Source organism: Puntigrus tetrazona, chromosome 5 (genome assembly GCF_018831695.1).
Source record: "Puntigrus tetrazona isolate hp1 chromosome 5, ASM1883169v1, whole genome shotgun sequence".
NCBI classification, from domain to species: Eukaryota; Metazoa; Chordata; class Actinopteri; order Cypriniformes; family Cyprinidae; genus Puntigrus; species Puntigrus tetrazona.
Genome location: NC_056703.1, coordinates 21901852 through 21924542, shown reverse-complemented (window position 1 = coordinate 21924542; position 22691 = coordinate 21901852). Strand labels below are relative to the sequence as shown.

The following is a 22691-nucleotide window of genomic DNA, read 5'->3' as shown; positions in this document are numbered from 1 at the left end:
TTTTGTTGTTTGTATTATTATTAAATCAACTTTTATGTTTTAGCTTGACCTCACTTCCACTCTTCACCTGACCGTACCTTTCCCAAAAACACCGTCATAACAGAAACACTTTATTTAATCGTTTTCTCCCCCCTTTGCGAAGAATGACGAGAAGTGTAAAACTAATTCGACTGAAGTGTGTTCTTTCAAAATGAAAACACAGATTTAAGTCAAAACGTTACTATTTCAAGTCGATTCAAAAAGAAGTGTTTAAGTAAGCAGAGTTTCCAAAAACTTCTTCAAAACTTCTTTTACTTTAAAAATGTAGCGTAACGACATACTAAATTCGCCGTGTTGGCGATGGGAAGTTTTTAGCAGCTAAATGCTATTTGTTTCGGGGTATTTGAAAACGTGCGTTCCAAAACGGGAAGTGACATCAGGCGGCCTAATGGGAGTCATTAACTGAATAAATGGGATTAATAATTATCCACAGTCCTGTCGCACCTGGACACATGCAGCCACTGACTCTATGAGTGACGTGAAGCGAACAGGTAACAACCACGTGGTTACTTAGCAACAGAAGGAAAAATGAGGTTGCTAAGAGACAGCCGCGGTACTCGCATACTGTTGATAGTGTATTCACGTTCAGATAGTAACGGTGACAATGGGCAATCACGACAGAGTCGCTCACACAAACAGCAGCCGCTGAGGGGGGAGGACCGTTCGTGTGAAGCGGGTCACATTCTGGCGGTCTGTCCGCGTGCAGCCCGTCACTGACGAGTTCTCTTCTTTCGCGTGCTGGTATTTACTCGCCGGTATTTACCGCTCGTGACGCGCAGCGTTTTTACGCACGGACACCGAGAACGCCGCCGACATCGATGGCAAGCCGTTTGAACATTTACTCTTTAGTGGTTTAAGACCCGAGAGAGACTACACTCTGGGAGCGATTCATTTCTGACTTGACGGATGCCACTAAATGTCATCTCATAATACTTTTACGCTCGTATTAATGTTATTAATCTAGATTTTTTTATCTAAACATCAACAATAACATCTGAAGGATATTTTAGTTAATTAACTTTTTTTTTGTCTTTGAATATAAGGGTTCTGTGGATAATCATCTCTTTTTCAACTTCTTTTTCTTGCAAATTTCCCAAAAAGTCCCTGAACAACTGCGTTTCAGCCCTTAAAGGGATAGTTGACCCAAAATGTTACATTTTCCTTACTATTAGGCCTTTGGGTGTGTGACTTTCTTCTTTCAGACAAATGCAAAGTTTTTTTTTTAAGTCAAAGAAAAAAGTATATTTCAAACTTTATAAAGGGTAATCTCTAGCCTCTGCTAACTGTCATACGTTCACAATAATATGTCATTCCAGGCAGATGATGAAGGCTTAAACCAGGCTCACACTTTTAGCATTTCCACTGGATAGTGGAAATGAATTCATGAAATATAATATAATGTGTGAGAAAACATATCACAACCGTAAGGGGATGGAGAAGTGTTGAAAGTACTGGATGAGTGCAGAAAGCTGCTAGCATGCTAGCTAACTGCACGACAGTATCTCGTAGCGCGTGATGCGACGCGATTTAAAGAATCTGCAAAGATTATCCTTATGTGTGTCCTGCAACCAGATTTTATAAAAGTGTGTGCCTGGAGAAAGAAAAAAAATTAGAATTAGAAATACAAAAAAAGGAATTTCTAAAAACAAATAATACAAATTCAGATGATTTTAATGTAATCCATGAGGAGACTTTTCCTTTGCTAAACAAAGTAAAGTTTGCCTCCGTTGCTCCTGTAAACAAAACTTGTTAATCAATCTTATTCTCACCAGAGCTTTCATAATAAACCATCTGCTCAAGTGCTGCAGAGGCTGAATATTACCTTACTTTATAAGTTGGATATTAACATTTTTATGTTACAATTAATTGTGGAATCGGATGGATTAGACCTCGGGGACTGAACAATGTAGGGCCTTGAAAATGAACATTGCAAAAGAAAGGTTTATTTAGAAATAAAATCCAAAATCATAATGCAATATCTGTAATACTTCTTGAGTCATAGATAGACAAACTTTGGAAAAAGAATATGACTCTGATTGTGATATATTAGTCTTTGTATTTTTAAGGAAATCAAATCACTATATATATATATATATATATATATATATATATATATATATATATATATATATATATATTTTCAAAACTAAGTCTTCATTTATTTCTAATTATTATTATTTTACATAATTTACAAACACTGTTTAAATAATATATATATATATATATATATATATATATATATATATATATATATATATATATATATATATATATATGTATATGTTTATGTGTGTGTGTGTGTGACCAGCGGCTGCATTAAAGCAGGTTTTTATATTCTGATGTGGTTGTGATTTAACATTCTGATGAGGTTTAACAGGCGTAGAAGGATCACCATAATTTGGGAATAAGACTGCGTGCTTAAATCGAGACTGTGACCTTTTAATGATTAAACTCACTTACCTATGAGCCTTCATTTTCTAGCCCATGTCATATTTGTACCAGACCTCAGGTGAAAATTGCCGTTTGACCCTCCTCTACAAAACAGCAAAATACTTGTAAATATTCATCCTTGACATTTATTTTGGCTTTCACCCCTGCACACGTTTATCTTTCTTCAGAAAAAAAAATATTAACAAAATCAAACATAGCAAGGAAGCTCTGGTTGAGCTGACACTGAATGAGCCACAGAACTGGACCCTAACAAGGATATTGAAGATCAGATTTAAGAATTACTGTAATTCATGGCTTAATAATTTTCATTGTATTCATTTTATTAACGACCAGCCTACGTTATTAAATAGATGCAAACACATTGTAATCTTTGGGCCACTCATGGTAATCTACTATTTATCTTCGTTATGCACAATTTGACCCAGTTAATTTATAAGCCTGAATGTATAGTCTACAATTACATTGCGCTTCAGTTAAAGTCTTCTTTATTTCGGAATCAACAGAGATGCATTTCCAAAGTCTGAAGACTTAATGTTGCGGACAATTACGGCAAGCAGCAAGAGACAAAATGACCTTTAATAATCCATACTGACTCATAAACCAGCAGCGGTCTGCTTACAATCAGCTAGTCAGTTAATGAGGGAATGTGTTCGTCCTGATGTCAGTGAGGCTGTAACTACACGTAATGTTTTAGTGGAATAATATAGACCCCCCTCCTAATATATTTCAATTCAAGAAATATCCTCATGCTTACAAATGAAGAAAATAACCAACGTGAAAGATTTGTTAACGCAGACGTTTGTTTTAAGGAATAAATGTCACCCAGGCTTGCCACAGACAAAGCGGAGCTCTTAGCTTCTTCTCTTTTTTTTCAAATTCAATTAACCTGTGACGCTGACCCGCCTCGGCGCGAGGGCTCGGCGCGGTCCGGCGCTCTGATCTCACGCGCAAGCGTTGATTTATCTGTCTGTTAACGCGGGCGAGCAGGCGCGCGCCGCGCTCTGCGCGAGGTCCACATGACGTGAAAGAGCAAGGATATTCCTTCAGGACAGTTTGAGGGTTACTTCTGCACCTGGATGCGAGCAGAGAGTGAGAACTCGACGAAAAAGATCGCGCAGGTGTTCGGCAGCCCGAGCCTCGCGAAGAATGCAACTTCTCACCTGCGCATGAGGTAAGTCACCGGAGCCGCCGCCGCCGCGCTCGCGATGCGCTCGAACCGACGGTCGCCTGCTTCGGATCTAAAAAGCTTTACGGGAACGATAAAGTGTTGTATATAATACGGGTGGGGCGTTTGGAAAGGTGTTTGGCTCTTATGTATGCGAGAGTACAGTAAATGAACGTCTTTATTCTATGGGATGCAGAGAATACGTTGCATAAGCATTGTGTCCATTATTATTGGTCTAATCACGCTATGCATTGACACTGAGAAGATTCATAGTAAACTATTGAGTTAGCATCATTGATCCTGCCCCCTGCAGTAGCTCTATAAGAATAGCTCACACAAATAGAGGTGCTGCTGCCTGTGTCGTTTGCTTATGTGTGGCGATTTCTATTAATATCTTTGCTCCATTTAAATCATCCCAACCCACTTCAGGTGATTTGTATCATATAGGAACACTGTGACATATCGTGAAATGAACAGACTGTGATAAACAATAAATGAGATTACTTTAAATATACACATTTCTGCGCAGGTGGAAATAAATGATTTGCTAGATAGCAGGGGCTATATTTTATTATTAGTTTGTTGGTTTAATGTTTAATTTAGTATTTTATTTGCCGTTTTAATATTTTGCTTTCTGAACTGTGCTGTACTCAGCTGCTGTTTTTAAATGTGCTAGCTATATAAACAACAAGTCAACTGTTTTCAGAGTTATTAGATTATGCATTTGAACTGTTTTGGATAGATGTATGCGTCGGTTTATGAGTTGCTAATCTAAACTGCATCCACATAGAACAAAAGCATCTATTTTCTTCTGCTTATGGCCGGGTTGAACTTAACATAGTTACTGAACTGGTCTGCGTTTCCCAAATGCATCGTAAACCTATGCTGATCGTAGAACTGTTGCCACCAATGGAGCTACGATCAGCTTAGGCTTGCAATGCTTTTGGGAAACGCAACCCTGAATCAACAGTGACTGAATAATGACATTGTTGTCTTTTATAGAGCTGCTTTGCAAAAAAACTTTCCCAAGGATTTATCTTGTACTTGATGCATTTAGTCCCCCCCCCCTGTTATTACTGTAAAGCCGCTTCGAAATAGTCTCTGTTGTATATATAAGCAGTATATACATAAAGGCGACTTAATTTCAAATGATCCAAAATCCTGTTTTTATTTGAGTTGGACTTGATTGGCATTTTCATCTGTTTCGCTGTTTCTCTTTCTTAGAGGCTGCTGGCCTATGAATGGGACTGTGCTGTGGCCAACACTGCTTTTTGTACTTCAGTCAGGACTATGTGCTGCCCATGTGCCGCTCTGAATGCACTGGCCAGCTGTTTGCGAGAGCAGGGAGGGTGGGGCGGCCCACCGGGGGCGAGGTGGAAACAGGGCAATGCCCCCTCCGTTCCGGATCGCGGTGCTGGGAGCGCAGGGGGTGGGCAAGACGGCCATTGTGCAGCGCTTTCTTCACGATGACTACAGTGAGGTGGCGGTGTCCAGTAAGACACGGAGGATGCATCTTTCTGCCGCAGTGCTCAATGGTCATGTGCATGACCTTCAGATCACAGATTATCCAGCCATCAGCAGCTTTCCTGTCAGCTCTCTACAGGTACGACGGAAACTAACACACCGCAACCTTGGTCGGGGTCTAAAAATACGTCCTCTGTCAGGACAGGGTTTATAACATTTGAGGTGCTCAAAGAACCCACCCGCGGGGAAGGGAAATCACTAATGAGATCTCCGCAGTTGAAGATCGAGAGAAAGGACCCTGAGAAAATGACCCCGTTTTGCTCTAGAGTTGCAGAAATCTGTAAAAGTGGCATTGTACTTGTCACAGCGGGGATCTATTTCTATCTCTCCTGGCCTAAAAATGACTGACTTCTGTTGGAATCTCAGTCGGTTCCCATAAATCCTTTTATATGTGAACATCGCCTTAATGTTTGTATGCAGTCCTACCTTGGTAACCGTTGCTGGCGTATTTATTCAACAAGCTTGTGAAGTCATGTGTGCGTATTCATTTACAGTAGGCATTGATTCAGAAAACAATAGTGGCAGTGAAATTCACCATACTCGTAGAAATAATTTGACTCCCACTTTTGGTATGAAGAGTAATTGCTATCAAATGAGAATTCTTAATTTTTTAGCTGATTCTGACATGCAGTCTTGGACACTTTTATATTATGAAAACATGCAATGCAATTTGCAAAATGAAATATTCCAAGTCCTAGGAGATATTCAGCCGTAGCAACGGTGCCAGAGGGTGGAGCAGCTCTGTGAAGAACCATTTAAGAAGAACGCTTTCAGCGCATTGATATGGGCTCTGTAAGTTTAGGCTCACCGAGTGCTTTAGTATTATAGAAGGGTTCATAATGAACCAGTGGCTTGAGAGCGCATGGTTCTGTGTAACCCTTGTGATTTCAGACAGCTCAAAGGGATAAAAGAGCCGCTTGAGCTGCGAGGTCTTTTGTCTCAGTTCACTTTTCTTTCTCGTGATGATTCAGTGCTTTAATTAGTTGACAATGGGAAGAAGCGATTCTTTCGTAACTTTCCATCTATAGTTTTATTCCCAACTAGAGTTTCCCGTCAGAGAAGGAACTAAAGAGTTAAGGAACTAGGGATTTAGACAAGTTTTTCTCGCTTCAATTGCAAAAGCTAGCATTTCTCCTCAAACCATGTCCGGTATAACCACAGTAACACATTTGATCTGAAAAAGCACCTTCAACTAAAACACATCATTTGTTGGTAAACTGCTGAATGTGGCTTCAGTGTGCCCCCTATCTGTCTTCACATGGCCGATATACACAAATAGATAAGCAGAATAAGACGACCTGTTGCACACTCCTATTTCTTTAAGTTTCAGCTTATTTTACCAAGCAGTTGTAAAGCAGTACATAGTGTTCAGTTCAGGTGTAAAGGTTCTGGATGAATCATCTGAACATGATTAATTTGAATTTTAGGAGTAATTTTGAATGTTATGAATGCTTAGTGTTATTAGTTTAACACTATTATTAACCCTGTAATTTTTAATTTTTTTGGAAATTAAACCATTTATGGAAGTTTTAGATGCCATATATTGAAAAAGAATTGATTATATGAATATGTTGTTGGGTATCATATCTGAAAAATCAGGCCTTTTTATATGATGATATAGGAGAATATAAAACTCATACTTGAGGAGGAAAAACGCTCATATACATTCAGAAACCCAAACTGAGCAGGAATACACAATTTGATGCAGTTGCTGGTATTTACATGAAATTCTGCAATGCGTTTTGCAATGAGAAATTTTTACTTATAAACTACTTAAAATGCTTATAAATATCAGTTCTCACTCCCAATAATATTTAGTAATAAATATTTAAATGCTTGGTTTTATGATCAAAGCTCTGTATTATTACTAAAATGTATAATACAATAAAATGCAATGATTATTGAGAGGTAAATAAATGTTAAAATTTTAACATGCTTTCTAAAAACAAAGTATGGGTTATGATGTTGCTACAGTTGATTAAGTAAATTCAACACTGGATTTAATTATATCAATAGATTACATAAATATGAACTATTAATCAGACAGCAGAAGGCATGTAGTATATTTTATAACAAGTTTATGTTTCCAGCAAAGATCGGATCATGTTGAGAGAGGATTTAGACATTTGCGAATGAAATATACAGCAGGCTAAGGTTAACTGAGGTTTGGATTTGTTTGAGTTGATCATGATGTTGTGTCTGTGCAGGAATGGTCAGATGTTTGCTGTCGAGGCATTCGGAGCGCTCATGTCTACGTTCTGGTTTATGACATCTGCTGTTTCGACAGCTTTGAGTACGTCAAGACCATGCGGCAGCAGATCTTAGAGACAAGGTACGTGATGCGAATATAAGCCTCTTTTTATTCCTTCGCACCTTTACATCTTCACACCCTTCTCTCTTCCTGCTGTGCTTTATCTGCTTACACCTGTTTTTGTCTATTCCCTGCTTTTTCTGAGCCGCTTTATCTGCCTCATGTTTCCCAGTCCTTCTTTTCTTTTTTCTTCAATGTTTGATGGTTGCTGTAATTACACTCAAGGCGAGACCCTTCTGTAATCACGGGCTGCCAGCACACTGGGTCATTTCTTCATCATTTGGATCCAAATCAACAGGAATGCCTTCCCTTCTCCTCTGCTGATTGCAAAGGGCATGTAATGTCATCATCAAAAGCCTCAGAGATTTTTTGCTTTGTACCAGAGTATGTTTGATGATTGTGATGATGCCTAATTGTGACTGTTTTGGCTGTGTACTAATGCGTGTTTGATATCTCTTTGATATCTTTCACTGTTCGACTTAATACCCAAGTCAACACTTTTGGCGAGGCGCAGTTTTAATTCATTATCACATTATTGTGTGAACAAACACCTTATTTTCTTGCTCTGATTCAATAAGTTGGTGTTTTATAGTCGATATCATACATATCTGAGCCTCAATTGCACTTGACATGTGAGACTAATTTGTTACGCAGTGTCTTACTGTCTAAGACCAAATGTGATCCTGGACCACAAAACCATTGTGAAGTCGCTGGGGTATATTTGTAGCTATAGTCAAAAATACATTGTATGGGTCAAAATTATATTTTTTATCACAAGGACATTAACTAATAACTAATAAAGTAATGTTCCATGTGAATATTTTGTAAATTTCCTACTGTAAATATATCACAACTTAATTTTTGATTAGTAATAATTTATCTTTAAAGGTGATTTTTCAGTAGTTCGCACCCTCAGATTCCAAATTATTTTATCACAAAATGAAACTTGATTACTTGTATAATAAGAAATAATATAGCATAATGTAATATATATATATATATATATATATATATATATATATATATATATATATATATATATAAAAAAATTTGTTTTGCTTTTAGAGAATATGTGCACAGATTTATGCTTAAATATTATATATATATATATATATATATATATATATATATATATATATATATATATATATATATATGTATAAATTTGAATGGCTAAAGATAGAACAAACTGGATTGCAGAAAGTGGATAGGATCCAAGATGTCTTATGCATCAGAGCAATATACACAGAGACAGAGATGCTTCATCTTTATTTAAATTCAGCTCAGTCACCGATTGGTTTAAACGGTCAGTGTGGGCTTCCGCAGTGAGTCTGTCACTCACAGGCAGATTTATCGTAATCAATGGCGTCAGCTGTCATGCTTCGCTTGCGTCAAGGCCTGAGCTGTGAGGCAGGCAGTTCCGGTGACAAACATTCATGTTTTATTGATCCAGGCAGAACACAATTAAGTCACCTTGGCCCGACGCTGCTTCACTGCTTGTACCGTACAGCGCGCAGAGGATGGGCTGGTTCGATTCACTGATCTGATCTGTTAATACCCAACAGAAGTGAGAGCGCGGGCTGTCAGTCGTTCCTGTGATAAGACAGACCCTGTTAGTGTGAGGAATTAAGCGAAAGACAGTTAATTCGATTTTGGTGAAACAATAGACATTGTCCTCATCTCAGAGGAAGTTTTGTAATGAGCTCTGTTAATGTTTCTTAGGGTCCATGTACAGTAGCTGTCCACAATGTACAAAAAATGACAGCATTTTATGCATATTATACTGACCTTGAAGTCTGTTTCAGAAGCTGTGCTGCAACATTTGGCTTCTTTAATTACTCTCTTTGTTATGTGTGTGTTCAATTAAAAACTAACCATACCGGCTAAAAATATTTATTGTGGTTTTGTAATTTTAATAATGCATTAATACATGTTGAAATTAAAAATAACTAGGACTAATAAACACTGCAGAAAGATTGTTCAATTCATGTTAACTAATGTAGTTAACTAATTAACCTTATAGTAGAGTGTTATAGTTTTACAGCTTCGTTAGGACTTGCTGCCTGTATGTACCGGTACACATCCATCTTAATGTAGCTATTTGAGTTATTTGAGTTACCATTGCCTGTCTATGAGCTTGAACCAATCCGGCCATTCTCCTCTGACCTCCGGCATCAACAAGGCATTTTAGCTCACATTGCCACTAACTATATTTTCTTCTTTTTTTTTCAAATCTCTGTAAATCCTAAAGATTTAAATCCAGTTGTGCTGCATGAAAATTTTAGCCAATTAGCAGTTTCCGAAATACTGGGACCAGCCCGTCTGGCATCAACCTGCCTTTCAAACTCACTCAAACCACCTTCCTTCCTTATTCTGATGCTGGGGATTAGCTTCTCCATCTTGATCATGTCCTAAATGCATTTAGTTGCTGGCATGTGTTTGGTCGATTAGACATTAGTGCTAAAAAGGAGTTAAACTTGTGTGGCCAGTGAACGTCTATATATATATATATATATATATATATATATATATATATATATATATATATATATATATATATATATATATATATATATATATAGAGAGAGAGAGAGAGAGAGAGAGAGAGAGAGAGAGAGAGAGAGAGAGAGAGAGAGAGAGAGAGAGAGAGAGAGAGAGAGAATAAAAATAGTAATAAATAGAGGTTTTTCTTTAGGATTATATAATTTGCCAATTATATAATTATATATTTGCCATGTTGGCTTCAGTACATATCATCACTTACCAATCGCTATAGATATGTCTTGAAAGGTTAATAAGCTATTGGTATAATTTTCTCTATGAAGAAAATGAATGTTTTTATTTTCAGAATCATTGTGATGCCGCTGCGATGAATGTGTTGTGGCTGTAGCGCTTCAGTGGAGGAGCACAACATTAAGTGTGTTGAGTTTTATATAGAGCATCTCTAATTAGACGCCTATGGGGTTCTGTTAAGGTTAGGACATAGACGGGCAGTTTTGGAACAGACCCTTTTAGTTTGTAAGTCCCCAATGGCCGTTAATGTTACAGTTTTAACGTTACAGCCTTTTACTCAGAACATATCAGTGAAGGATACATTGAAGTGCTTTGCCCAGCAATCCAGTCAAACCAGCTAAATATGACTAAATGAATAAATTAGAGTAGATTGAGTTAGTGAATGAATGAATGTGGTAATAAATGAACTCTGTTGCAGAGGAACTCTGCTGTGTTTGAGGATAAATCGAGTGTGTCAGAGATCAGAGAACAGAGCTGTCTGCCGCAGACAGTGACTGATAGACAATGCTGGTGGTTCCTGTCAATCCAAGACCCAGAGTCACCCGGTGACTGACAGCATGAGGTCTGCAGAGGTTTGAGGCTAATTGTGTTTACGATCCAATCTTCTTATCAGTACATGAACACACATCAGACACGTTTTCTGAGGTCAGCTTTGAATGACTCTGAAGTTCTGTCAGGAGTCCACATCTTCGCACGAACAGAACTATAGAAGTTGGTTCTCCGTTTTTTCCATAGAAGAGATCTATTTATAGCTTTCCTGCCCAGTTTATATCAGTCCGGGTGCAGCTCTGTGGAAAGCCTCTGTGAAGTGAAACAATTGGAAATCTATTTGTCTTTTTTCAGAGCTGTCAGAGGCACAGGTCATCTCAAACAGAGATAAGCGAGGAGACATGAGCTGCTCTCTGTTGGAGACAGGAGGAGAGACCAATAGAGCAGCACTTCCTGACAGTTTTCCACTGAAACAGTCTGTACATGCAATACGTGTGAGAGCAAAAGATCCTGTCTCAGAACGGTTTCACTGTAATTAAACAAAATAAACTTGACTGGCTTTTTTGGGGTTGTATATCAACGCAGTGGTGTTCATATTAATGTAAAATTTAATTTACTTTTATTATTCACTTTTACGTAATTTAAGCAATATCACACAAGCAAGAGTGCTGATATTCAGGTTATATTAAGTTTCAGAAAATGTATTTGGTAAAATAACCCAATGAAGCCTACTGTATTGTGTTTGATATGAATGTTTCTAAGGCTTCCGAATGATCAACGTAATTAAAATAAAAAAATACATACTTTTTAATCAAGTAAATGGCCTCAGTGTCATTCTAAAAGTGAACATAAGAACAACTTTTGCATCGTTCAAGATGGACTTTTACTGGACTGAATCAACTGGACCAGTATTTAGAAGAATCCTTGTATTTAGAAGATAAATGGAGATGTGTTTGGATTATAATACGACATACATAAAATCTAATGTGTTAATTAAAATGTTCTATTTTTAAAAAAATGAAAATTCTGTCATTATTTACTTTCTCTCTCATGTCATTCCTTACCCGCATGACTTTAGTTATTGTGCCCATGCTATGAAAGTCGATGGGGTCCAGTGTTGTTTGGACTACAGTGTTATTCAAAATATCTTTCTCCTTTTAATATCTGCTTTTATCTTCTTTATGACTTGGAGTCATGGATTCAAAGACGTGGAATGACATTAGTATCAGCAAATCATGACTGATGAATTGTGCTTTTTTTGTGCATTGGATGCATTCCTGAACCCAAGATGTTGTTCTAATTTATATATATATATATATATATAAAATTAGAAAAATGTAAAGATCCTAAAACAAACAGTTTAAGCATATTTTATCATATTTTTCACATCTGTCCTGCAGAAGATGAAGCGTAATACACAAGCATTAGGTTAAGGTTCATCTTCAAGGTAAAGGCAATACAATTTGAAAACGTCTTTCAGTGTGATAACACTATTTATCTACACAAAAGCTGCTGTTCTATAGTGTATGTTGCCATGGATTTACACAGATATGCATCTTGATGCATGATATGCCACTTTATTCTGAATGCATCCAGTATAGATGGATGCAAAGAGTGCAGAAAACATTGATATAGAGGTGGTTGGATTTGGCCCAGACCACATTCATTGTATCAGTCTGATGAAATTGCAGCACAAATTAATCCTCTTGTTGAAGGCATTCCATTACTGATTACTGATGATAGCTACTGTATGAAGATATTAATTTTGATATTTGCTAAAGATTAAGCAGTGCAATAAAATTATTAATGTTTTTAAAGATTAAGCTGACTGCAATGATAATTTAACAATAAAATTATCATTAAGAATTAAATATCATAAATTGTCAAATGCTAATACATTTTTAAAATATTATTAGACAAAATGGTAACATTGTATTATGTCATATCATTATATCCCTAGTTCTTTTTCTTTTTAAGGAAACATACATTTTTTTGCATTAGCCCTTCTTTTGTGTATTAATTTCAACATATCTTCATATCTTCTGGGGGAAAAAAAGTCAGAATTTTGAGCATATAACCTTTTTATGTATTTTGTTTTAATTCTGTGGAAGAAACATGCATCCATACATAAAGATCCTCCATAGCAACTTACTAAAAGTAGTTTTTCTGTGGCATCTGTGGAATGCCATTAGATTTGACGCATCTTTATACTTAGAATTGTTTTTGTGTATATCTTTCCACAGAGTCATGGGCTCTGGAGAGGCGCCCATTCTGATTGTCGGCAACAAGCGTGATCTGCAGCGAGGTCGCGTCATCCCTCGACACAGCGTATCTGACTTAGTCCGAAAGAGCTGGAAGTGTGGATATGTGGAGTGCTCTGCCAAGTTCAACTGGCACATTTTACTGTTGTTCGGAGAGGCTCTCCGCAGCGTGGGTTGTGCCCGCTGCAAGCACGTCCATGCCACCATCCGCTTCCAGCGGGCACTCAGGAGAGAGAGATGCGTCCTGATGTGAGGTCGCCATTTCTCTTCTACAGAGCCCTTTCTAAAAGCGGTTTATGGCTATAGACACTCCATTATTGTGTGGGCAGCTGGAAGAGCTGTGATAACCCTCATGCCAAGGAACTTAACATTTGGGATTCTAACTATGGACAGACAGATGTGGTCTTATAATAAGTCCCTGTTGCTTCATTACTTAAGCCTTCAAACTGATGTCTCCGCTTTTGGCCTGGAAGAACACAACCAACATCTCTGCCTCTTAACTTAGAAATCCAAACTGAAAGGCAACAAAACTCAGCTTTAATATTACATTATTACACCTGCTTACGTTCAGGCCAGGACAGCACATAGATGCTCCTCTATGCTTATGAGCTTAAGGATCTTCCAGTTCCTGCAAGCAGAAGCGTTTCCCAGCTCAGGTGCCGTATGCAGGCACTGATTCTGCAATACACCACACGACACAAATTATACAAAGAATCTATGGATACTTCTGTGTTTTTGAAGGGATAGTTCACTGACAAGTGGCATGATTTACTCACCTCTGTGTTGTTTCAAATTCGACAGACTGTCATTTGTGGAACACAAATTTGATTAATGTACCTGTCCCTCTTTTCCATGTAGTTACATACAATGGGGAGCTTTCAAGCTCCGAAAGGGAAGCAAAAAAATGGCATACTGCACAAATAACATACATAAGCTTTATAAATGGGTATCCACCAAAAAGCTTCCTCTTTAGTGAGCTGGAGGAGCTGTGATAACCCTCTTCTGCAGCCGGAGCTGAACTCAAACCAGGGGCCTCAACTGTGAGCTAAAATGTTACATAGAAACTGTCCTAGATTTAATCATACGATCATTTTTCTAATTTGCACGTGTGTTATTCAGAGAACAAACGCATAAACAGAAAACATGCATACGCTTCTCGTTCAGATGTTACATTTTTATATTGCAAACGATCTTGAAAATTGTGCACGTAAACTTGTAAACGTAGCCTAATTAATGTCATTAACATATAATAAGAGCAATCTACATACAAATCCTTTACTTGAGAATGAAGAGCGGCAAGAATCTCTTAAATATCTAGTCGGACGCTGAAAAGTGCATACGTCTGCTGTGACACTGGTAATAATCATTTTTCCACAGCAAAGACCATTTTTATTGATCTGAAAGTTGGTGTGGATTTTGGCGTACACAACCTTTTAAAATAGTTTTGTGAATCAGATCAACCTATTGATTGAAAAGATCTAATAAAGGCTCATCATTTGGACATTGCTACTTCCAAGAGCTTAGGTAGATGTACAGTTTTTCACTGAATAACAACTTGAATTTCTGTTTGTGATACAAAGCTCTTTAATAGCTTTATAAGACTTGCAATATAGGGTAGTACAGTATTATTTCAGCATTATTTTTATAGTATTATATTCATTCAGATTTTGAATTAATTTCTATTTTTATATTTTCAGTGTTTATTCTTTTATTAGTAATTTTATAGTATATTAGTATAAAAATATTACTAACTTTTATATATACAAATATTATGGAAGCAAACTTTTATTTTAGATGTGATTTATCATGATTAATCATTTGACTGCACTAATATCTATCTATCTATATATATATATTTTTTTTATATATATTTTCTTTTGTTGTTGTTTTTGTTTTAGTAAATAGCCTTGTCTCAATTTGTTGCCTAGGCAACATTCCGCAATTTTTTATCTAATATTCATATTTTTTTCAGCTCTATTTCAATTACTGAAATTAAAATCTTTAATAGCTATAGTTTTAGTCAACACTGGTGCATATGTCGATCACTTTTGTGGTGCTTTTGCATCCCTTTTGATTCACAAATTAGACTTCATTCTTTGCAATTGCATGGAATAGTGACTAGAAAATAATTGAACTTTCTTTTGAAAGACACGAGGATGAGTAAATAATGACAGATTTTGAACTATTCCTTTAGGGACTTGATACTGTGTCTTATCCCAATGTAATTTTTGCCAAGGTATGAAAATGTGTCCCACTTTGAAACGGTGCAGACATATTAAATCATAAAGGAAAGAGGGAAACATAATTTCAATGTAAATGTATTCTAAATGTATGCTCTTACATTGTGAAACCCACTTTGTCACGCAGAGGCTTGGATGATGTTTGTGTGCAGCAAGGAACAAACTAAAAATATACCCTACTTTAATAATTTAACTCGCCACATCTCTGGTGCACATACAAACCAGCTTCAGCTACACACCCCTAGTCCGATCAAATACACGTTCAGTACAAATGTCTACATGTATAGAGCACATTATTCAATAAATGGACACTGGACACAGAAAAAAGCATCCTCATCTGTTTGATATATGAGTGCTAAATCAATACCTACATCAGTTTCTGTTCTTCAGAGGTAATGTATCTGCCCTGCTGCTGTTTATGCAATGCACTACACGTACACAGTAATAACAAAGTGTGATTCACAGCATGTACTATTTAAATCAGCGAGGCAGTGTGTAATATTGTGGCTCACTGAGAAACGAACGGTGCTGGTGAAGCTTACTAATGTTCATTAATGCTTAAAAAAAAATCAAAGAATAATTTCAGGTAACACGACAAATGGGAGCATGTTTTCGTATTTTTATTTTACGTTCTAAATAACTGGATGAGATTCTTCGTAATTCCATTTAATCCTTTTATCCCGAGTCCACAAAATTGAGGTCCTCACAGTATCATGCTCTCACAGTCCTCTGAGGATATCTTCAAAGTGCTCCTCTCCACTGACAAGAGTCTGGGGATGTTAAGGAAGGGGGATGAAAGGGGACTGGGGTTGGAGGAAGGGAACAAGGAGAAGAAAGTTGCAAAGGCGCACAGCTGCTGTACTGTGACAGACTGCAGTTCTGACGAGGCTATTATTAGCTTCAGACTTATGCCAAGAGTTATTTATAAAACCAGCAGCCAAAACACTGAAGCACAAGGTGACTGGAAAACGCCAAGGAAGAAACGCTAGCGGGATGCTTGGTGGAGCCGACAGCAAACCTTGTCTAGTCATGACATATTTACAGCATGTTACAAAATGAAAAAACATAAAAATTCTAATCTGTTCGTGGACATGCCAGTGTATGGGATTTTATTAAATGGGGCGAGTTCCTCTATTTCATCATCCTCAACTATGAAACACCGGATTACATGGAACGACTGATCCGTAATGTCTACAGGCCACCCTACTGCCTGAGTGTGACGATGGGAAGAAATGAAACAGTAATAAAATGGTTATCAATTCAGACCAAATTGTATGTTCTGAATATAGCATAGTTCTGAATATAGCATAGCATATATAGCATATATAGCATAGTATGCTATATATGCTATATATGCTGAATATAGCATATATAGCATATATATATATATATATATATATATATATATATATATATATATATATATATATATATATATATACACTTTTTTGATTAACAATATGTTAATATGTCTAAATAATAAAATAATATATGTAATAATATATGTACATATAATCAACAAGGCACCAACAATTCTAATTTTAGTTAAGGCAACTTGAAGGCTTTTGGAAAAGTGCATTTTAGCAGGTAAAATAGTCCTTAACCAACATATGGCTCATCTGAACTGGCAGTCAAATTTTCAGGAAACTCTAAACAAATCCATGAATTTCTTGGTTGTCGGTTAAACCCAGGATTCCAGATCTTGATCCGCATGTGGCTCCTTGTTTGATCTTTGGCACGTTGTAATTGGTTTTAGGAACTGGGAGTTTGGTTTAGTCCAAGTGTTTGTACCAAAAAATTCATGTTGGGAATCATTTCCTCTCTGGTTGTGAGAGTTCCCCTCTTTACTACTTGTTCTTTTGTAATAAACTGGTGTTGGGATCTTTGAAGGCTTCCGGTCAGACCTGTGATCACGTCTTGGTCGCACACAAGGTTTTAGTTTCAGCTTGAAGATCGACGGCACTCTTTCTGGTTTCCTTAAGGATCTCCTTTGTCTGAATGAAGAACTCCTTTGTTTTTTTATATGTTCAGCTCCTAAACTTGTTACTTTTCCATAAGGAATTTTGGTCTCAGCATTGATCTCTAGTGGCACCTTCACAAGTTCAGCAGTCTCCTTTGAATCCATACTGGATCCCAATGAGGACCAAGAACTGGTCATGCAAGGTTTCGAGACCTTAAGGTGACGTGTGGTAACATGGTCTTCTTCCACCTTTCCTCTGAGACCCTGAAGAGAGTTCACCCACTTCTCGACTGACACCTTCTCCAACTTCCTTGGGCCAACAGAGAGTTCAGCAATGACTGCATCAAAAGCCCTGTTTCCACTGTTGGGTGTCATTCGATCAAGACTTGTTGGTCTGTTAGATCTTTTAAACTGGTCAGGTGGGAGCTCTCCGGAACTGTTGGGAATCTCATGGTTCTTCTCATCAGAGCTAGTGCTAGTTTCTGAGTCGACGCTTAGCTGCTGCAGATTGGACAAGATTTCCTCTTCTAGGCTCTTATAGAGGATGGCTTCCTGAGCAGGGCTGAGAGGAGGAGGAGTGAAGAGGTAACTTCTCTCAATCCCTCCCTCTTCACCTACTAAATCTCCTTGAGACTTCTGAGAATCAAGGAAGCGTTCGGAAGATTTACTTGAGCTGTTAATGTGAGGAGGATGCATTATGTTCAGCACTGGTAAGGCCAGGTTCTTTATCTTCTTGCTGACTGATCTATCTGCTCTTTGTTCAGTTTGGCCTATGTCATTTATATCCAGAATATGTCTATTTTTATTCGGGGTCTCTTCCTGAGAGATCTTAGCTGGTGTTCTAGGTCTGCTGTGTTGTGCTTCTGAAGCGGCCCCTATCACCCCTTTAAAAGGAGCAAAGGTATGGATGATCTTTTTGGGACCCCCATTGTCCTCTGGCTCATGAATGGTAATGTTTGGAGGTTTGTTACATGAATGTGTATTTCTCTGAGGACTCTGAAAGGTCCTTCCTGAACTTTCTTGTGGGTCTGAGACAAGGTGTGGTTTATCCTGGTTCTCCCGTCCCTTTAGCCCAAGTGTGGAGTTTTGTCTCAGTTTGGAAACAAACTGTGATTTAGTCCATGTTTGTCCCAGATTCTTCTCAGGCATTTGCTGGGTTTGGAGTTGATTGGCGTTCCTCTGAAGGACTAGAGGAGTTTGAGGACGCTGTATCTCAGGCTGTGGTGTGGTAGGATGATGGGTGGCCCGTGGAAGACTGCTCGTGAGACGAGGTTCTGGTGACGCCCTCATTGCTTCTCTGCCTTTCCTGCTGGAGGAGTTTGTTTTTAAGCTGTCTTTACTGTCAGCACAAGTGTACACACAAGATGGAGTACTCAGTCTCTCTCTTAATCTGGAAAAACACCCACACAGAACCTTGTTAGTGTCAGCGAGTCTGTGCTTCCTCAACAGCTGTTAATAGTATTGTGTATTTACAGGCACATACATGCTCTATTGAGCATATGGTAGTTTCCAAACTTCACATCATATAATCATAAGAGATGAAATGGACATTAACATTAAAACTACCTAATTTAGACTTGGCTTCAACATGAGTTTTCTGCATTTTGAGCCTGAAAGGCCTGGCCTGGGTCTGATTTTGACCACATTTAATGAAGTGCAAATACACATTTTATTTACTTATAATTCTTATTATACTTTACTGACTGGGTTTATAAAGAAAGCAAATGAAAGAAATGATAGAAAGCATTATATTTATCAATGTTTTAAAATTCGGTAAATGACAACAATTAATGCAAACTTTCATATCATATGTGAGTATAATATATATGTATATAATTTCAGATAATGATTTACATTACGTCACAAATCAATGCACAGCATTAACATGGTTCATTTCTTGAATGATGCATGAATGTTAATTTCTTTCTTTTGTTATTTCGCTAATTTTAATACAACAATTTAATAGCCAACATTAAGTGTGGTAGGCATTAAATGTGTGTATGCTAGAGACTACGGTAATAATAATAATAATAATATGAAATAATAGCCTCTGTAATTATATGCTTTAAAAGGTCTTTGCTGAAAAGCTTTGCTAATGAGATGTCATGATGACGCGGAACAAGTTTGTTTCCTAGTGACAGTTCAATTGCTAAAGAGGCATGTTCAGTTGTAAGTTAAATAAAATAATGATCTCAGTCCCTGTCTCTGTCTTTGTCTTGCACACAAACACCATCTTGCTATGTTAATTCCTTAGACTCGGGTGTTGTTATTCTTGGGGTTTTCAAACCTCAGACAACAAGTAATGTGTCTGTGAGAATCCAAGAGATTCATGCGGATTTAAGTGGATTTCTGTCATCCTGTTAGCCTGCTCTATGCCCGCTTAAGATTTTATATATATATATATATATATATATATATATATATATATATATATATATATATAAAAAAACACATGAAAATGTTCATTTAAAGCTACAAAATATCTGAAGTAGCAACAGAGGTGTAATGGGAATTTCCTCCATATTGTGTTGTACACAAGAGATTAAATGGTTTATTGGGGGGAAAGTGTGGGAACTAGGTTCTATGCATTAGTTGTTGATTGGATGGTGGCAGATCTGAATGTGAGTTTAATGGATTTAAGTTAAAAATGTGCATATGCATTAACAAATCATTCACAATATCATCAATAAGATGATATTTATGAATTTTCATTTCATGCCGACTTCACATTGTCAACATAAAATCAAAATAGTTGTCATAACAGCAAAAGTTAAACAGCTATTTTGGTAATGCTTATCAAACCGGAATTCAAGTATGAATTTGTTGTGGTCTGAAACTCCCACATTTCACAATCCAATCAATAAAACAATCTCAAATTGTGTTTCAAATCAATATTATCTGACATTCTCTGACCTTACTCTAATAGGGTACTTACCTGTTAGGAGACGGGCTGTTTCTCCGGCAGCTGGGTTGATGTTCAGGGTCGGGGGAACAGGAGGAGCATGGGGGAGAGGGCCTTGCTCTCACGGCTCTGCAGGCGGCTGAAGGGGTCCAGACAACTGGCTGAAGAGGGGACTGAGTTCGGCTCAGCATAAGAGTGGTCTGAGAACACTGTCCATCAGGTTGAGTTGCGCTTAACCGCTCTTTTATCTCATGGACTGGAGTACCCGGACGTGTGCTCAACTTATGTACTGATATAGATATGTGAAAGAGAAAAAAAGAGAGGAAATACTGATTCAGTTTCATTAAAGAAGCTCTTTTAATGTGCTCCAAGTGTTGAGTAATGCAATATTAATGAGGATTACACAAACACTATGCCACTAGGCATGATCCCACTACAATGTTTCATAATGTGCCTCATAAAAGGAAACACAATTTTAAAAGGATAGTTCACCCCAAAAAAAAAAGCCTGGGTTGAGATACATGATGAAACAACCACAAACCTTTCACTGTTTATATAATTTCAGATATTAATTTTTGTAGGTAGCTGTAGGTGTGTGTTTGTGTGCATTTCCACGTACTGAGAGAAGTGCAGCGGCAGGGATCATGTTTGTCGAGATAGTGCTCCAGGGTGTCCCATCCTCCGCCCACTCGCACCATAACATGATTCCTCAAAATCTAAACACACACACACACACACACACACACACACAATCACATACATATCTTTAAGCAAATGTCATCTGCAGTTGAGTTTGGGCCATTTATCTCTTGTTATCGTATTTACAAAACAAATTCTCTTTTTTTAACAAAGCATCTGAGACAGCCAAATATTTTTTTATTGACCATGATGGATCAACACATATTTCTGCTCGTCTATGCTGGAACAAGAGCAGTACTTTGAAAAATGATAAACTGACGGTACGAGGTTTTACATACAGTACCCGCACAAATATGAGAGTGCTGGAGTCTCCAACCCTGTATTTGCCCTCTGATACCTTCACCATGGGGAACTGGGATGGGCAGGTGCAGCGGCTTATAAGAAGCTGGACCTGCACACACACACAAACTCAGAAACATTACTGGCACGATCCACACACCTCTGACGGAGTATTCTAAGCAGATGTAACCTGCCACTTTGAAAGCCTCCATAAATCAAAATGGCAGTCTAATTCGATGTTCCTCTCCTTTTTCCTATCCGTGCAAATCATTTTAAATGGTAAAAAGAGGAATGAATCTTATAGGTATAGATGGATATGAGGTTTTGACCCTTGGGGTGTCCTTGTTTCTGAGACCTTCTTTTGCATGGCATATCTGTTGAATAACAGTGGGGTTGTGTTATGGGAGGTATAATGGTTCAGTCTCTGGAAGGAGCGAGTGTTGAGCTGCTGATAACTAACAACAAACAGGCTGTGAAAGACAAACTGTTCATTAGACTTCAGGAGAGAGAGAGAGAGAAATATTCTGAATGCCAGAGATGTATTTATCTTTACATTTCTTTTTACAATTAAGCATATTTACCTGCTTAAATTCTCATGACTGTAATTAAAAAAAATCTTGTTCTCATTACTGTACGTACATCATTTTGTCTGGACTACATATAAATATTTAAAAATAAAATATATAAATAAGATGATTACCATGATTCATGTTACCATGATAGTTTAATATCATGATAGTTTTATAATTTAAACATTTGTATACTAAAGTACAACAATGTAAATATTATACATGGTATAATTTACATTACTGAAAATAGGTCAAATATTTTAAAGCGCAAAATCTTTATGATACTAAAGTAGGTAGTGTTTTTGGGGATTTTTTTATTTGAGGTGGGATGTAAAATATGTTCTTGACCGATTTTGTGTGGTTCACCTAAAGGCATCATTTATCCCAAATGCATGAACTACTTGGACTACTCCTATAAGTCTATCATCAATATTTAATACTCTAAGACAGGTCATAACGTTTTAAAAATCATTTACATAAAAACATCTTTTTTTCTTTGAATTGACTGTTTACTTCTCGGTGAACTGCTAGTCATTCAGACTAGCTCTTAACACACAGTTCTAATCTAGTGCCTATGTTCGTGCAGCTGGCCTATAAACCAAAATGTAATCTGCCATTTTTGATAGAATCAATTTATTTTATGCAAAAATTGCTTAATTTAAATTAAATTCTTAATTGAAATGCAATGCCCTCGGCACATTAGTAAACATCAAGTGAAGTTCATCTTCGATGCATCACCATCTCATCCAGGTTGTGGACGTTTATTAGGCTCCTCTGTGGTTTGGGCTGAGCAGGCAGGTCCTCCATCTCTTCACGAATCTCTTCCTCTATCTCCTGCTCCAGCTGAATGAGGACTGGCGAAGCCATGCCGAAACGAGAGGCCCGCCTGGCCACCTCAAGAAGGCACAGCACAAAATTCTTCTCATTCTTACGCAGGACAAGATCATCCGTCTCAAACATCAGTACGTCTGCCAGGGGGAGAGTTTAAGGTGGCAACAGAAAACAATTA

At 37.4% G+C, this 22691-nt stretch overlaps 2 protein-coding genes across 2 annotated transcripts in view; one reads left to right on the top strand and one right to left on the bottom strand.

Moving 5' to 3' along the window:
* The first annotated feature begins 2469 nt into the window (after positions 1–2469).
* Positions 2470–14769, top strand: LOC122344852 (ras-like protein family member 10B). The gene is made up of 4 exons (XM_043238440.1): positions 2470–3661; positions 4880–5258; positions 7387–7511; positions 13016–14769. The coding sequence occupies exons 2-4, from the start codon at positions 4971–4973 to the stop codon at positions 13284–13286; spliced, it is 684 nt and encodes a 227-aa protein (XP_043094375.1). The 5' UTR covers positions 2470–3661; positions 4880–4970; the 3' UTR covers positions 13287–14769.
* Positions 14770–16760: 1991 nt separating this feature from the next.
* LOC122344948 (GAS2-like protein 2A) overlaps positions 16761–22691 on the bottom strand; it is a 7303-nt gene continuing 1372 nt past the window's right edge. The window contains exons 2-6 of the mRNA XM_043238614.1: positions 22421–22650; positions 21118–21225; positions 20755–20851; positions 20169–20424; positions 16761–18623 (exon numbers count right to left, since the gene is read on the bottom strand). Of these exons, the coding sequence (XP_043094549.1) occupies positions 16955–18623; positions 20169–20424; positions 20755–20851; positions 21118–21225; positions 22421–22650 (2360 nt within the window). The 3' untranslated portion in view covers positions 16761–16954. The remainder of the gene's footprint in view (positions 18624–20168; positions 20425–20754; positions 20852–21117; positions 21226–22420; positions 22651–22691) is intronic.

What these genes read in the sequence shown, in the direction of transcription:
- LOC122344852 (XM_043238440.1), top strand. Translation starts at nt 4,971, where the DNA reads ATGCACTGGCCAGCTGTTTGCGAGAGCAGGGAGGGTGGGGCGGCCCAC. An exon ending in TTCCTGTCAGCTCTCTACAG is followed by an intron (nt 5,259 to 7,386) that starts GTACGACGGAAA and finishes GTGTCTGTGCAG; the next exon opens with GAATGGTCAGATGTTTGCTG. An exon ending in CAGCAGATCTTAGAGACAAG is followed by an intron (nt 7,512 to 13,015) that starts GTACGTGATGCG and finishes ATCTTTCCACAG; the next exon opens with AGTCATGGGCTCTGGAGAGG.